At 40.8% G+C, this 18,431-nt stretch overlaps 1 protein-coding gene across 2 annotated transcripts in view; it reads right to left on the reverse strand.

Annotated features, from left to right (window-relative positions):
* MICU2 (mitochondrial calcium uptake 2) overlaps positions 1-18,018 on the reverse strand; it is a 256,675-nt gene extending 238,657 nt beyond the window's left edge. Inside the window, exon 1 of one of the 2 annotated variants that reach the window (XM_039492545.1) lies at positions 17,759-18,018. In XM_039492545.1, coding sequence (XP_039348479.1) covers positions 17,759-17,968 — 210 coding nt within the window. In that variant the 5' untranslated portion in view covers positions 17,969-18,018. The remainder of the gene's footprint in view (positions 1-17,758) is intronic. The other variant, XM_039492554.1, reaches the window with a different exon arrangement.
* Positions 18,019-18,431: the final 413 nt, after the last annotated feature.

The raw sequence follows: 18,431 nt of genomic DNA on the forward strand, positions 1-18,431 counted from the left end.
ATATGCTCCAGCTGTCCACCAATCCCCATCTCAATTATGTCTTTACAGAGCTGGTATCTGTGTTTATAATTCTTTAAAAGTTTTAGAAAAATAAAGTGTGTAGCCAAATAGTCTGGATTATAAAAGAGATCTTTGAATTTTGGCATTAATAAAAATGTGTTCACTTTTCAACATTTTTGATAGATACCATAAACTATTTCCAAGTTCGTTTTCATCAGACAGCATATCTGTGTAACTCCTGCTCTCTCCACTCTTGTTCAAGACACTTCTCCTCTATTGCTTTTCCTTCTCTTTTCATTGACTCAACTCTAACATTCCAATGCATTCATTCTGCACTGCACCTCTTTTTCACTCTCCCATAATCTGAATGGAAACTAATGACTTGCCAATGCTGCATATAGATGGCAATGACACTGAATGGGCAATATTTTCATCTATCTGGGTATTAGGACTGAAAGCAGGAGGTTCTACATTCAAAGAAGTCACACATCAGATAGGTCTTGCATCAATGGCATTTCTGTGTCTTCAAAGGCCTCTGTTTGGGCAGCAGATTTGTGTGACTAAAATATGAGTGTTCAACATAGTAGTGATAACCACTCATATATGGAGCAGAAACATGGCCGTCAAAACAGCTGAGAGGAAATGAAACAGTTTTCAGTGTCTAATGAACCAGTGTAGTCTTAACATCCTTTGGTTTGATTTTGTTCCAAAGTGCAGACACTAAGTTTAGAAAATTCCAGCAAGCTGCAGTCTTGCTTCACTTGAGAACAAGATGACTACAATTGTGAGATGATGTCCAATGTGCCAAAGACAGTACACTTTTGCACAAGGTTTATAGACAGAGGTAAAAGGAAGTATAGCACAAGGCCAACCATGAATGAGATTGGAAGATGGAATTTTGAGGGATTTAAGAAACATAAATCCTCCCATATTGACTCTTGCCAAAGACTTGAAAGGGACTGTTCAAGATGGAAATCCATTCTATGTCCCATCACAGCTACATCATAGCCATGTGAATCTTCTGCTGTGCCTGATCTCTATGAAACTTGTCCCTTTCATTTCCTCTGGGTGTATTAGCCTAAAGTGACAAGAAAGAAGAGGAACACAATAAATAACTAAAGGCAGAAAGATCAGAGTGGAATGAAACTGGAATCCAATTGGTAAAGGTTTAAGAATTAAACTGGAAAACTTAATGAAGGATGAAAAACAATGATAAACTTATTTACTGGAAAACATGTCTCAGACTCAATAACACAGCACCAGTCCTTTAAAAAAATAAATCAGAATTTCTTCTTGTGAGTTTTCTCTATAATGTGTGTATAAGATTAGTTTCAAATTCAGGCTGATCTTTAAGTACTCTGGAATGGCTCTGTGCCTCTGGAAGGAACAAAAGCAGGATCATCTGCTTGACCTTTGGCTGGTATTGTTCCCTGAAGTTTTGGGGGTGCTTAAGGAGTTTCATGCAAAGTGGACCCATGGCCTCATGATTGGTTCTACCTCAGGAGTTCTCAAACTGGGGATCGGGACCCCTTAGGGGGTCACGAGATTATTATGTGGGGGGTCGTGAGCTGTCAGCCTCCACCCAAACCCTGCTTTGCCTCCAGCATTTATAATGGTGTTAAATATATTTAAAAGTGTTTTTAATTTATAAGGGTGGGGCATCATACTCAGAGGCTAGCTATGTGAAAGGGGTCACCAGTACAAAAGTTTGAGAACCACTGTGCTGTTTAGTGAGGAGATACTGGATCACTCTAATAACTCCATTCTTCTCTTTGTCAGAGAACCAAGAAAGTAGTCTTGGGAAATTGCCCCAAGACTGTCTCATGTGGCAGTACTGCAGGGCTCTGCTTTGGTGCCCTCCGGTCCAGCATATATCAGAAGCTGAAATGGGGGATGGTAAGGAGCTACAACCTGCAGTGTCTCCTGTCTGCAGACCACACTCATTTCTAGTCCAGACATCTGTTGCAGTTAATAGTCTTAGCCAATGTCTTGCTGGAACATTAAACAAAAATCAATCCACCTGTGTCAAATAAAAGATGGGAAGAAAGAGAAAAATGATACACCTGAGGATCAATATCAGTGTTCAGCCTCGCAGCGATGGAGGCAGGAATCAAAAAGGGAGCAGGACAAAAATGGCTTTACTGCCACCTTTACAGCTTCCTATTTTGGGGACTGGCTGGTTCTTCACTGAACGCAAGTTAAAAAACCTTCAGAGTGACTTTAGCCTTCACCCAGCTACTAGCTGTCCTAAGGGACTGTTCCAGAAGCTGGGAATAGCCTCATTATCCCTGTGTCTTTTATGCCAGGCATTGCAAGGAGTGGTGATGTAGAGACACTATGCTGACTCTACAACCTCTGGGGATTCATCAGATCCATGAACAAAGCAAAAGGGCCATAAACAACCTGAGAATTAATGTTATTGTCTGTACACAATTGACCTTTCCTTGTTCTAAGGTTAGTCCCCACTCTACCTAGTCACAGTTTTTAGCAAGACAAGCAATATATTCACTAATACAGTGAAAGTTTTATACCAATTATAACAATGGCAGTCAAGAGAATATAAATGTTATGATGTCCCCTAGTTGTGTGTATGCTTTGGATTATTTAAGGTAGATGCCATCCTCACTGGCTGAAAGTTTCCCTGCCTGTCTGGGTGTTTCTGGATCCAGATGTTGTTTTCCTATTGCAATACAAACCAAAAGCCACTGTAGCGCCATAAAGGCAACCAGAGTAGACTGTTTTCAGCTTCAGACTCCGATATCTTCTAGGGCAGAATTGATTCATTGTGGTTGGTGGGACCAACAAAGGGTAATATTAATCCTAGATTACGTAAGTCATCAGGGGCAACTTTTGCATATCTTCTGCTACGCTGCTTCCTTTAGGAGAATTTCTTTCCTGGTTTGTTTTCTTGAGGAAGGGCGTAGCATAGTGGTGGGCAACCTGCAGGCCGCACATCACTGGCCTACCACTCCCTCAGTGAGTCTTTGGGTTTCTTGCCTGAGTGAATATAGTAGTTGCATGAGTTTTCGCATTGCCATCTCATGTCCTAGAAACAGGTGGTGGAAAACAGTTTGCCTAGATGTCAGAGAAAGCTCTCTTCTGTACGTTTGCCACGGGAAGAATTCTGTCTGGTAATTAGGTCGTCTGTCCATTAAAATGTGGAGCCAAAAATCACATCATAAAATGTTTGTTGGAATGAAGAGAATTAGTTTGGAAAAAAAGAAAAACCAAAAATAAAACTCCACATCTGTGAATTAGTCCTCAGTTCACCAATTTGTCCACATGGATCAGTCTGTCTACAGAGAATGCTTAGCTGAATTTTTGTTTTAATACCCAGGTCACACAGCAACAGTGAAAGTCACGAGCAGAAGGTGACAGATCAGACTAAAAAAGAGTTACATTTTAACTCCAACCCTTATTATTAGATTTGACATCATGTTGTTTTAATAACAATGAAAACAACTGTATAAAAAAACCTCTACATACACAGAAAGGGGAGTAAATGTAAATATTTTCAAAGCCAAAACTTCAGGATATAAATATCTTTTCACTCAATAAGCTGAAATGGATACCATGTATTTAAAGTTGTGAAACAAATGCACATCCATAAGTAATATCTAAATCTATAATTAATTACTACATCATGGTCCTACGGATTCCATACCTATTATACTATGTTCTATTATAGGCACGCAGCATGACAACGTCTGTATGTCACTAATGCAGAGTATGATGTTTGTGATATATTTAAAATCCAAGTTATTGATTTAGACTGCTTAGGGGGATATCTGATACATACAGTATTTCCAAAACACACTGAATTAAACAAGAGGTCGCTAGGGTTACCCTGTTTGGTTGGACTGCACAAAAGGAACACTTTCAGAAAGACTGAACTCTTTTTTTTTTAATTAAAAAGGAATAAGAAGAGCTGAACAGACAAACTCATTCTAGTAGAGCTCGGTTTAAAGTGTACATTTATATTTATTGATGCCATCAAAGAAAAAAAGCTAGAGGAGCTATTTTACACATTAAGGATCATACTGTTGTCCTAGATTTTGGGTGGTATTAATTGAAACTCATTCACTGCAGAGTGATATGCCATAGCAGTGTCAAGAAGTTTAACTGCTTTTAATTTTGTTATTTTTATTTTCTTTTTTTGTTCTGTACAAATATATTCATCAACTGATCTTTAAATGTACAGGAAAGAAATTCAATAAGGAATATATTCACACAGTAAGCAGATTTAATTACAAGGTACATGGATGGCTTTCATTAAATTTTGCATCAGATATAGTTATAGACTATACATAACTAGCTAATGTATTATTAAATTTGTCAGCTAATTCCTTCCTCATAAAGCCGAATATTAATTGATTTAATGTTACTGATTATGTGCAATCAGTGACTTTGTTGACACACACAAACAATATGCTTTTTGTCTTCTGTCAACACACAGATGAGACTCTCTAAACTGAGAATATTTTTTTAAAACTTCGACACTTATAAACCATGTACACTTTCAGATTACTATGACATGTTTCCCCAAAACAATGTATTCCAATAACAATTTGTTAATAGAAGTACTTATTTTGTGTGTGTATAGGATGTTAATTGCCTTATCATCTAAGATGATAGGTTTTGCACTGTGTATTACATTAAATTCTGCAATGAGCAATAAATGTAGCAGTTAATATACTCTAAAAGGGTAATAACACATATGGACAAGAAATTACTAATTTCTGCAACATACTGTATGTCAACTAAGAGCCTTCAGCATTGTGAATTGCTATAAAGAAGACTGGCAACATGGGCCCACTGTACTTCCCAAGTCTCTCAAATTCTTCAGTAGAAAGAAGGTTTAAATGTATCACCTTGTGAATGGTGTGAGGGCGCCAATTTTGGCATTCCACGAGGATTCACATATCTCATGCCAGTTCTGCTAAATCCAGATATACTACAAATCAAATTTTGTGAAAGGGGAAACCATCTGATTCCATGCATTGCACTTCAGTGTCCACTAAATAAAACGTACTATACTTCACAGACCAGAAAGGAACAAATTCTGGAGATGAGATGGACAGAAGACATTTCTGGAGAAGGGACAAGGTGATGGAATGAAGCTTACTTTAAAGGGCTACCATCTCATGACAGTTATGGTGATTTTAAGTATCTTCACCTTGTCTTGTTTTACTAATGAGGCCTAGTACCACTGATCTGGCCAAGTGATCAGATTTCTGTACAAATTGAACCCAGTTTGGAGGCACATTTGAGGCCTGCCTAAAAGCTCTCTCCAGTAGCATGCTTGATATAGATTAAAAATATTGAAACTAAGCTTCAGAAGCCTATTTAAATATTATTATTCATTTTACATTTCTATGTTAAGTTTAAGCATATTTTAAATGTCATTTTAATTGTATTTTGAGATTCTAGACCATTCTGATAAAAAGATGCCTTTTTTTGTCATGATTATGTCTTCAGTTGAATTGTTTCTAGAAAAATTTTGAATTATTTCTTTTCACAAGACCAGATAAACCATTTGATTTTAAATGAATGCAAATTGCATTTCAACAGTTATGGCACACAAAAATAGTTTAATAATTTTTGATAAAACAACCTCAAAAGCAATGAGTGATAATTTTTTCTTTTTTACTATAGTGGGCTAATATGCTAGAAGATTCTTGTGCTTGCTCAGATTAGCTTCTACATTTTCTTCCTGGTTTTATTTTAGTAGCAGATTCCTACAGGCAATTCCACACATTGCTACAAATCCTTATGCAATTTTATCCAGGATTCTATATTTATCAACAGGCACATCATCTTAACTGTAATTTTTTTTCTCAACTGGAATCATGCTTTAAAACAGACAACCATAAAACAAAACATTTTCCTATACTAAATATTACCATGTAATCCAACATTTTTATTTAAATTACAGATTAAGTGCTGGATCCTGCAAAGATTTAAGTATATGATTAACTCTGTGCTCATGCGTAGTTCCATCAAACGCAACGGGACTGCTCACATGCACAGAGTTATTTACGTGTGTTTGCAGGATCAGGGGGCTAAGATACCTTATACTCTCACAAAGTTATTCTTCTCTGCTTCTGGTTCCATAAAACCAATTTTCCATAATAAAAAGGAATTAAGAAATGTGCTATGGGAGAAATTCTGGTTTGGAAGCTACATGAGCAGATCTGAGACCACAAGCTGGCCCAAGATGTGATGGAAACTAGAATAATCAGTATCCCACAAAAGATCCCCCCTCTTTAAAAACAAACAAAAAAAACCTTACACTGATTTAAATAAAAATTGTTTTACAAATATTTATGCTCAATAACCAACCAGTTTCAGATTTTTTCTTGGTAGTTTCTTAAACAAAGGCATTGACAGCATCCAAAATAGAGTTCTCACTAGAGCTCAGCGAAGCTGCTTTCAACTATCTGAAAGCATGGATCTAGACTGTTCTCAGTGGTAGCAGATGACAGAACAAGGAGTAATGGTCCCAAGTTGCAGTGGGGGAGGTTTAGGTTGGATATTAGGAAAAACTTTTTCACTAGGAGGTTGGTGAAGCGCTGGAATGGGTTACCTAGAGAAGGTGGTGGAATCTCCTGCCTTAGAGGTTTTTAAAGTCAGGCTTGACAAAGCCCTGGCTGGGATGATTTAGTTGGGGATGGGTCCTGCTTTGAGCAGGGTGTTGAACTAGATGACCTCCTGAGGTCCCTTCCAACCTATGATTTGCTGGAAAGTGCAGTTTTGGTTGACCCAAAACTCTTACTGAATTTAACCAGACTTGTTTCAGCTAGGAAAAAGATTTTCAGGGTATGACATTCTGGGGTATAATCCAGACAAGTGCAAACTTGGGTGCCTCACAATGATTTCCTGTTGTAGCTCCCACATGGTCACTTACAAACAGCAAGCCACTTACAAACAGCCCTGAGTGTCTGGATAGCTGCAGCCTATCAGCCATACATCAGTCATACTTTGGCTTCCACCAGTCTGGGTTACCATTTGCAGGGTGACCCCAACACACTCCCAGTCCCAATTTTTCCCCCAAAATGTGTGTTCTGCATTGTCCAGCCCTTTCCTGGACAGTCCAGATATATTATGTCCATTGCAACTCTAAGGGGATCAATATGCAATAGTTTTCTACCCTAAATGGAGTTATCCTAACTGGATTAGTTTTGATAAAAGAATAAAACAAGTTTATTTAACTATATGGAGGGGGGAGGTATAGCTCAGTGGTTTGAGCATTGGCCTGCTAAACCCAGGGTTGTGAGTTCAATCCTTAAGGGAGCCATTTAGGGATCTAGGGCAAAAATCTGACTGGGGATGGGTCCTGCTTTGAGCAGGGGGTTGGACTAGATGACCTCCTGAGGTCCCTTCCAATCCTGATATTCTATGATTGGTTTTAAGTGAGCACAAGTATAAGGCATTAAAATAAATGGTTACAAGAGCAATAAAGATATTATGTTTCCTAAAACTTAAACTAGACTTGGTTCAAGATGAAGTCCCTTACCATATGTTCCCAGTAACACTGGTGACCAAATTCTCAGATTAGGATCTGCTCCTTAAGGCTGTTTCTTTGTGTGTGTGAGAGAGAGAGATATGGATAGGGAGAAACACCTTGAGGTGTTTTTGCCACTTACTTTGAAATGCATCTTCCTGAGATTTACCCTTAGATAAAATTAATTCCTGCTGTGAGGACAGAGACAAGACATCTAGGGTATGGCTACACTTACGGTTTGCAGTGCTCGTAGTTTGCAGCACTGGTCATCCAGCTGTGCAGGGCCAGCGCTGGTGTGTGGCCACATTTGTAGCATTTGCAGCGCTGTTGGGAGTGATTAATTATGGGCTATCCCAGCGTTCAAGCGGCCGCAACGTGCTTTTCAAAAGAGGGGGGTGGAGTGGGGTCTAGTGTGACACGGAGCGGGGGGAGGGAGAGAGAGAGGGGATTTTTGGAGCCAACACTGTGTGTTTAGCTTCCTGCCTTGAAAAATCAGAACATGTTTCTGACCCCTTAGTCTTAACTCTTAACTGCAAACAGCCTGCAGCCAACACGACTCCCCGCTGTTTCATTCGCTCCCTGCCTGCCTCTCGTTTGATTGTTTACAGCCAGGTACAGATGATCACAGCAAACAGGAGCTCTGTTTGTTTTTTAGATAAGCAGCAGCGGCAACGGAGCTCCGCGCGGAGCTCGTTCATAACAAAACAAAGAGAGGCTGCATAACAAAACAAAGAGAATAATTTATAAAAGCATTCTGGGATACATCCTTATACCCTGGAGGCCAATCACAGCGCTGGTGTGTGGCCACACTTGAAGACCAGCACTGCAGCACCAGCGCTGGAATCCTTATTACCCATGCTGAGTGAGGTGTACGGCCAGTGCTGCAGCCAGGGAGTTGCAGTGCTGGAAGTGCCCTGCAGGTGTGGCCACTTACTAATTGCAGCGCTGGTGGAGGTTTTCCAGCGCTGCAACTCGCCAGTGTAGCCATACCCCTGGTGGTGAAAGGTTACATGCTGTTGTTTGCTAAGATACAGGTCTGTTTGTTCCTGCCCCCATTCCTTGCCAAGGAATGGTCACTTAACAAGTAATTGCCCATGAACTTTGATGACACCTGACTAGAGGCATCAGCTTGTCCTTTGTCTTTGAAAAAGAGATTTACCCACTTCCCAGACTTGCCTGGTAAACACAGTCCACTCATTATTTCAGCTTATGTTATAACTTTACATATAATGTTGCTACATACATCTCACCATGTTATTATTGACCAGCAAGTTATTAGTTTTCAAATGATACCTTACAAGCCATATTTTGTACAAAAATTATTACTATGGTGTGTAAGGTATGAATACATTGGTGCATTCAGAAAACTGTGTTATGGATATTTTATAACTTTTAGCCAATGGTTAGGGCACATGCCTGGGATGTGGAAGACCCAGGTTTGAATCCACATTCCACTGCAGGGACTTGAACTCATATTCCCTCCCCTCCCAGGTGAGCATTCTACACAGCAGGTTATATGGTATTCTGGAGTGGCCAACTCTCAATCTCTCCTGTTGAAGTAGTTCGATTTTGTATAACTACTTAAATCTTCATTGGAGCAAGGACTCGAATTCAGGGTACTCACCTCTTTTAGGTGAGGCAGGGGAGAGAAACTAACCATCAAGCTCTATAGTCTGCTGATTTAGGCTCTCACCTGGGAGGTAGGAGATGTGGATTCAAATCTTGTCTGTGCCAGATTCAGTGTATAGAGTCATTCTCTCTCCCTCTCTTTGTATAAATACTTAAATATTCATTGGGCCAAAACAGAACAGCTTCAACAGAAGAGACTGAGCAGAATAGCCCACTGGTTATCAACCAGGGGTATGTGTACCCCCGGGAGGTATTCTGAGATCTTCCATCAACTCATCTAGACATTTGCCTAGTTTTACAACATGTGGTACATAAAAAGCACTAGCAAAGTCAGTACAAACTAAAATGTCATACAGACAATGAGTTTTTTATACTGCTCTATATACTATACACTGAAATGTAAGTACAATATTTATATTCCAGTTGATTTATTTTATAATTGTATGGTAAAAATGAGAAAGTAAGCAATTTTTCAGTGGCTGAGACACTTTTTGTATTTTTATGTCTGATTTTGTAAGCAAGTATTTTCTAAGTGAGGTGAAACTTGGGGGTACGAAAGACAAATCAGACTCCTGAAAGGGGTACAGTAGTCTGGAAAGGTTGCAAGCTACTGGAATAGCCTACAGCATGGTGGCTAGGGCATTCACCTGGCAGGAAGGAGACCTGAGTTCGCATTCCTGCTCCAATGAGTACTTAAAATGGAAAACCTTCAAAAGGAGAGATTGAGAGCAACCCACCCCAAAATAGTTTATAAATTGGTGACCAGAATGCCCATCTGGGAGGTCTGAATTCAAGTTCCTGCTCTACAGTAATGATTTAAACTCCCATCATTACAGGCAAGAGTCCTAATCACCGGGCTAAAAGTTATAAAATACACAGTTTCTGGAGCTGGCCCTTTCAAAATGACTGAAATGAAACAATTTGTGAAACCTGAGATGGAATTTTCCAATTTGCTGACAAATTCTGAATATTTTCAGAACTGAACCTAATATTGTCCCTGATTTTTTGGTGGGCTGTCTGAACTGAAAAATCAATTATTCACCCAGCTCTCATACAGATACTGCAGAGACCAAGCAAGGTGAATTTTTTTTTAAAAGGACCGTCCCACTAGACTTTACTCAGGCAAACCCCGCATTGGTTTAAATGCGAATTTCACTTGAATGAGGACCACACATTTGGGTCCTAAATGTGAAATATTGGCACAAATTAATTCAACCTATAAAATGATTTTAGGAGTTATATATCAGATTCAGAGGAAATGTACTAAAAAAAAACCCACTAATAATGTTTGCATAGCAAGGTACATCAGTAGTGTGTGCCACAAACATAATGCTTAAGATTCTGTGCTGTGCCCCTCACATGCCTTAAGCCACCTTTGCATCTTCCTGACCCTGGACACTCTGGGGCTCTTTGCATAACTTAGACAGCCCTGGAAGCCTGCCTAAGTTATGACAGCCTTTCTGTGGCTATTGCAGGACTTGTCTTCACTACTGGGGTAAGTCGACCTACGTTACGCTACTGGTGTAGCTGCAGTTGATGTAGCTTATGTCGACTTATCCTGGTGTCTTCACTGTGCTGTGTTGACAGGAGACGCTCTCCAGTTGACTTCCCTTACTCTTCTTGGAGAGGTGAAATACCAGGGTCAACCGGAGAGTGCTCTGCCATTGATTTAGTGGGTCTTCGCTAGACCCGTGAAATCGACCCCATCTGCGTCAATTGCAGCAGTGTCGATCTCCCCGTAGTGAAGGTGAGCCCTTAGGGGCAGCAGCACTTTTTGGAATCTCTGCAGCCACAAGACTTGCAAAGGGATCCTCAGAAGGCAGCTTTATGACAATATTCTGCAGTGCCTGCACCAGGAGAATCCTCCTGTGGCCAGAGGTGGGACTTCCAGGGTCTCTTTACACTACTCCAGCCCTTTCAGGCAGCATAAAGGGTCTGGAATGAGGGTGAGGCTCTCACCCAGTGCATTTTCAACTAAAACATGAAGCATTGAATGTGAGTCTGTAGGTCACAAGAAAGCATAATGTTTTTAAATATCTTTTCTCTAAGAAATGTAAAAATAAGCTACCAATTTGTTTTGTTTTAGGGCTGGGAAGATGTACATTTTATTCATATGAACTAAAAAAGAGGATTTCAAAAGTATAAGACATTGATGCAAGAGAATGGCACTGGATAGACTGCTTGATTGTTAAGAGATCAGTATAGTTTAGTATTAAATTCTTCATTATGGTCTCTAATTACCATGTGCACTTAGTGTAAGCTCTTCAGGGCAGGAACCTTGTCTTCTCTTCTCTGAAAAGAATGTAGCACACTGCTGGTGTTGAACAAACAATAAAAAGTCACAAGGCAAACAGCAACAATTGCAATGCAATGCTATAACAGATAGTATAAAGACAAGACAAAAAAGTTGCATCCAGTCAAAAGCTTTATGTTCTGCTTTACCTCAGTTAAGCAGAATCAAATATTTAAAAGTCAACTAGTGGGATTTTAAAATTGCAGAACTGATTAATGTTAAGACAGACATTTCAGCCTAAGAGTTTCAGCGAGAATAAGAATTTAATGGTATGTTAATACAGTAGACTGCAAATGATCTGAAAATATAAAAATAATAGATGCTGCATAGACAAGTCTCTTATCAAGCTTCTCAACCATACATTATTTCACTCTGATTTGAATTACAGTACTACAGAAAAACAAATATAAGCCATCACTATGGCTTAGTCTATACTTAAAGTTTTGTCAGAATAGTTGTGTTGATTAGGAGCATGAAAAAGCTACACCTCTAATGAACACAGCTATGCTGGCAAAAGTCTAGTATAGATGCAGTTATACCAGCAAAAATGGGCATACAAGCTGTCTCAACACTAGGAATGTTTCCCAGTATATCTATATCGACAAACACTTTCTAGTGTAGAGAAGGCCTATATCTGGCATTAGCCAACAGTGTAAACGGACAATGTTAAGAGCTATGTGGAGTCATTGCATAGATAAAGGTTTCCATTCATCACTGAAGAATTATCTATCACAGTACTTCCATGATACATTTCTAAAAAGAATAGGCAAAAAAAAAAGGGGGGGGGGAATTAATAAAGATCATTTCTTACATTCTTCACTGCTTATCTAGAGCTTTAATGACCAGAAAAAAATACATCCACAGTAATCTTACATTAAGGCAATGTCTACACTAGAAACAAATCAACCTATGTAAGGTAGACTTATAACCCCCACAGTAATTACTGCTGTGGTTCATGTCCACACTACCCTCCTTCTCTTGGTTGTGCCCGCAAGGCTTTTGGCTCCTGGCCACTGGGAGCCCAACAGCCCCCGGGCTCTCATCTCCCTGCCGCCAGGAGACCGGCTGCCCCCGGGCTCTCAGCTCCTGGCTGTGAGCTCTGACAGGGTGCCAGCAGCCACTGGGCTCACAACCTCCCGGCTGGGCTGCACCCACCTGGCTTCCTGCTCACAGCCAAGCTGTGCCTTTGGCTCCCCACAGGGAGCCCTGCAGCTGCACCAAGGCTCCCAGCTCCCTGCCCGGATTCCAGGTGCTCCCCACCAGGAGCCCGGATGTGGCGGGGAGCCAAGAGCCCGGGGGGTGGTGGGGTTGGGAAGCCAGGCTCCCAGCGGGGCAAGTGCAGCCCAGCTGTGAGAGGGGAGCCTGGGGGGCAGCCTGGTTCCCCACCCACCCCAGTGACAGCCTAGCTTTCTTGTCAATTTCACAGCTTCAGCCTGGACCTGCAAAATTGAATGACAGGCAACAGCTGATGTAAATAACACAGTGTCTACACAGACACTGCGTCACCCTAACTACACCAACATTAGCCCTATGCCTCTAGTGGAGGTGGATTTATTATGACAGTATAACAGGGCACTTACATTGGCGGGAACAAGGCTGCCTTACGTCGACCTAACTGTGTAGTGTAGACCAAGCCTAAATCTGGTCATGAACTTTTGCCTCTAGTCTACAATGAGAGCGTGACAGAACAAAGGAAATTACACTGTATGAACAAACACCAGACTACCATATCCTAAAGTAGAAAAAATTAAGATACTAAAGATAAACAAGAAAAAAGCCTCCATGACTACACAGACCACACTGTAAGAAGAAATAAAAAATGGATTAACACACAATAAAGGAAAGTAAGATGCTATAAAATGAAACAGGTTAACTATGCTTCTTACAGAAAGAAAAAATTGATTCATTCATTTATCCTCAGCCTGCACAGACTTACAGGCATGTTTAACTTTATGCACTATGAGTAGTAGCCCCATTAAAATCAATGGGACACCAACCATTTGTAAATGTAAGCACATATATACATTTTAACAGCATTAGGGCCATTGCACAAGTTACTTAACAGGAAAGTTCAGTTAAGACTTCAGAAGATGATCAGTGCCAGAGATGTTTTATATTCAGTTCAATAAATAATGAAAGAAAAGGTCTGAGGGAATGGGGAAAGAGAAAGGAAAATATAGTAGGTGTAATACACTCTTTTTAAGAAGTACAAAATGATTTTTTTCAGACCTAGCTTTGATGCACATATTGTTTGTCCTAAAGTAATCATTTGCCAATGGTTAAAAACAGTTTTATATGCGCACATCTTATCATTACTGCTCTGGAGCAAGTAATATTTGAAAAAATTAGGACCTGATCCTACGAAGACACGAACGATTGGCCAAACCTGCGGACGCGACAGGTAAACAAACTGGCCCGGCCCACCAGGGTGCTTACCCTAGTGGGCCACGTGCCAAAGATTGCCAATCCCTGCTTTAGACCATTTATAACTTGGTGGTGGACACAGAGTTACAAAACATTTCAAAATTCCTAGTTTACATTTTAATAATGTACTTTTGTATTACCATAAGGTAGTTGAATTTCTGCTAATTTAATGTTAACGAATATTTGTATCAAACTATTAATATTTTCTTTTACAGAACTACTTGTCTCTCTGTATCATCTCCCATCATACTACACAATGAAAAAATACTTAGGACATTCATAATCTAAGAGCTACAATGTGAGACAAATAAAAGGTGGGTTGGTAACCTGTATGTTCAACAGGACAATGAACCAATGAAGTCATCACTTATCTTGTCAAAGAAAAACAAAAATCTCAAACATAACACATGTTCCCCACAAAACAATTCCCCATACTACTAACATATCTGCATAAGCAACCTAATAGTCTTACAATGCAATTTGTTTATGAATATTTTAGATTTATATTTACTAGAGCTCTACCAGTAGCATCTAATACCGAGTGCTCAGCAGGGAGCATGCTATGCTGACTCTACTATTCCATCCCCCACCTCCCTTCCAGTTTAGGACTTCACAATCCCATTTTTCTTTTATTTTCTTATTTTTATTTTCATTTTCATTTTCTGTTCTTTGCCTCAGTATCACAGTTTATATGGTCAGCACTTGAGAAAATTCAGGGCAAGAGTCACTAGAAACTGGATGCAGAACCTTTGCCTCTAAATGGCATGGAATTTCAGCTAATTTTATTGCTGAAAATGGAAAACAAAATTAAATTAATTGTATCTGCTACTGTTCAGTGATTCCACTTTTCTGCAACAGAAATGGTTCCTAGAAATGCTAGGTTCCACCTGGAGGGTCAAAGAGTTCTACCACCTAGCTAGCCAAATACTATATAGGAGCTATTTCATGGTATATCACCACCAGAACCATGTTAATTCAACACGGCCTCAGATGCTTTTCCTTCGTGGTTAATTTTTTAAAAAATATTGGGGGGCTCACAAGTGTCATATGGCGAGACTACTTCCAATTCATTCATGTGATGATTTTGGCACCCAATTAAGGTTACACAAAATCATTGTAGTTATACATAAATACCGATCTCTGCAAATTTCCCTTGACAAGATTTTTTGTAATGCTTAAAACTGTAATCTGATATTTTCATATTTTAAATGTAGCAGTCAACTTTTGTGAAATAAGAGACTACACTTTATGAACAAAAATACTGTGTTTTTCAATCTGTTGGTTCTTCAGAGCAAATTAAAACTATTTCCAGAAGCATGTTAATGGGCCTGAATGCTGGGTGACCCGCAGTATTATTGCTATGACAGGATCCTATATACAGCAAGTCAAGTTGTTATTAAATGGGGATTTTCAAGGACTAAGGACAGGATTAAGATTTAACTCATCATAAAAATACCACAATTTTAAAAACTGCTCTACTGATCTTAGAAAAGTGTCATTTCTCCACAATAAGGACTGCAACACCTGCAAAATCCTAGCCTCTCTATTTTGGGACTCAAGAATAAACCAAAGATTAGAAGTTTTATGCAATTGCCTGTCCTACACTCTTCAATGTGTTCAGTATTTGTTAGAAGGCAAGGTAAGTACAAATTTTTGCTCACAGAAGTATTCCCCGATCAGAATTATTGTATATTTCCCAATACCCAATCCACTCATGAGAACTGACCAGATGGACAGCAATACAAGCATGTCCAAGTATCCAACAAGACACATATTAATTTAATCTCCTAAAGAAAACAGAGAAAGATTTCACTCCCAAACTGAAAAGGACAAAGTTAGTATGGATAATAATGTTTTGAAGTTTTCAAGAGAGGGTTTTTTTTTAATCTATTAACATAATAACCACCATACTGGGTCAGACCAATGGTCCATCGAGCCCAGTATCCAGTCTTAACACAGGGCTGAATGATTCAGAGGGAATGACCAGAACAGGGCAATTATCAAATGATCCATCCCCAGTCATCCAGTCCCACCTTCTGGCTGTCATAGGTTTAGGGACATCCAGAACATAGGGTTGCATTCCTCACCATCTTGGCTAATAGCCATTGATGGACCTAACCTCCATGAACTTATCTAATTCTTTTCTGAACCCAGTTATACTTTTGGCTTTCATAACATCCCCTGACAATGAGTTCTACAGGTTGACTGAGAGTTGTATGAAGTGGTACTTCATTTTGTTTGTTTAAATCTTGCTGCCTATTAATTTCATTGGGTGACCCCTGGTTTGTGTGTTATGTGAAAGAATAAGTAACACATCTTTATTCACTTTCTCCACACCTTTCATTATTTTACAGGCCTCTATCATATCCCCCACCCCTTGTCATCTCTTTTCTAAAATGAACAGTCCCCATCTTTTTAATTTTAATCTCTCCTCACACGGAAGCTGCTCCATATCTCTGATCATTGTTGTTACCCTTCTCTGTACTTTTTCCGACTCTAATATATCTTTTTGGAGATGGGAACAACCAAAACTGCCTGCAGTGTTCAAGTTGTGGGTGTACCATTGATTTATATAGTGACGCTATATTTTATCATCTCTCTCCTAATGATTCCTAACTTTGTTAGCTTTGACTGCCGCTGGACACTGAGCAGATGTTTTCAGAGAATTATCCACAATGACTTGAGTGATAACTAATGTGGACCACATTATTTTGTATGTATAGTTGGGATTATGTTTTCCAATGTGCATTACTTTGCACTTATCAACCCAGTTTTGTGAGATCCCATTGTAACTCTTTGCAGTCAGCTTTGGACTTAACTATCTTGAGTAATTTTGTATCATCTGCAAACTTGGCCACCCACTGTATTCCTGACAGTAACCCTTTATCGGCATACTGATGCTTAATAGGCAAGTACATTCTAATATTCATAACACAAACATAAGTAATACATAGACCCGCCTGGAAAATATTTGTACTGGGTGGTGAGCCATGCAATTCAGACAGAACACAAGACACAAAAAACATTCTGTTTGTGAAATACTCATCCATGCCAGCTGAAGTGACAACATTAGATTGTGAAGCAGATGACAAACTTTGTAAATGAACAATTACAGGCAAAGCTGATGAACTGAATCAACTAACTGTGTCAACTGCAACTAAGTTTTCTACATTATTGTGTGATTATGGATTACAGTGAATGGAGAAAGGCACTCAGCACTAAGAGGGAAATCCTCATTAATCTAAATAAGGCCAGGATTGTCTTAAGTGAAATACTGTTGATCTTGGTTGCTGCCTGATGTCAAGGGGACCAGACACATGCATTACCTCACCTGCTTGACCTCAGATGAACTAAGCAATGGAGGCTCTTCCAGGAGGGCTCTATCTACAGTTTTGGGATAGATAAAGTATGATCATTACGGTTTGCTATCAGATGATTTCATACTACACCTACCTAAGCAGAGATGTCACCAGCTTCCACTGTCACTTACTCTTCTTTGGGTCAGATACAGTGTAATTATTGTCTATGCACCTTTCTTTTCCTGCCAGGCTTTCCTGACATAAGCTGTGTACTGCACTGGGTCATATAGTGTCACTCTGCATGCCCTGTGGTCAGTGGGCTTTGCTGGGTACTGACAAGAAGAGAAGTGTCAGCCCCAGTTTAGCTTAGGCTACCGAGTTGGGGCAGGGGGCGATAGCAGGTAATGGCCTGGGCTACCAGGTGTGTGTGTTGGGGATGGGGTGTTATAGCAGGTAACAACCCCAGCCCAGTGCCCCCTGCCCCAGCGAATGGTGCATGTGTGTGTGGGAATGGGGGTTAGAGCGGGTAACAGCCCCTGCCCAGGGCGCGCGGTGGACACGGCAGTTATAGCGGGTAATAGCCCTGCCCCTGAGAAGCTGGTCACTTACCTGAGCCAGCACCGTCAGGAACCCACCGGGCGCTGCCCGTCCGCACCAGCCGCTGTAACCCGCTGCCAACGAGCCTCCTGCAAGCAGGGTGGCAGCTGCAGTCCACAGACCCGGACACCGCTGCTGGCTCCCGGAGGTCCGCAGCCCGGAGACGCTGCCCCTCAGGGAACGCCGGGCACCCGCAGCCAGTGCCGCTCTCCAGGCCGCCATCTTCCCGGAAGCCGCTACAGAGCCAACGCAGAACTCACACGGAGCCCTCTGCTACCGAGCCGGCCAGAGCCGCGCTAGGGAGCATGCGCAATGGAGGAGTGACGCCTCTGCCCTTACTTTGCCCTCAGTTCCACTAACCAAGTGCACAGAGTGACCCGCGGGGTTGGCGCAGGAATTCCCTCAGCATCAGTGCTAGGCTTGTGTGTGACTCCCCTCTCGGCCCTCCAGCCCGGTGTCTGTGCCTGCCCCACAGAGCCCACTCCTGCCCTGGCGCATGGAGTGTCCATCAAGTCACCCCCCACCACACAATGAGACAGAATAGTGCCAGGGAGCAACATAGGCAAAGGTTAACAGGATGATAAATAAAGAGCCAGGGCTCTTCACCCAGACCCCAGTGCTGGCCCCTGGGTGCCCGCAGCCCAGAGACTCTGCCCCTGAGGGCAGGGCCGGCTTTAGGCCAATT

This window comes from Mauremys reevesii, linkage group 1 (assembly GCF_016161935.1).
Source record: "Mauremys reevesii isolate NIE-2019 linkage group 1, ASM1616193v1, whole genome shotgun sequence".
Taxonomy (NCBI): domain Eukaryota; kingdom Metazoa; phylum Chordata; order Testudines; family Geoemydidae; genus Mauremys; species Mauremys reevesii.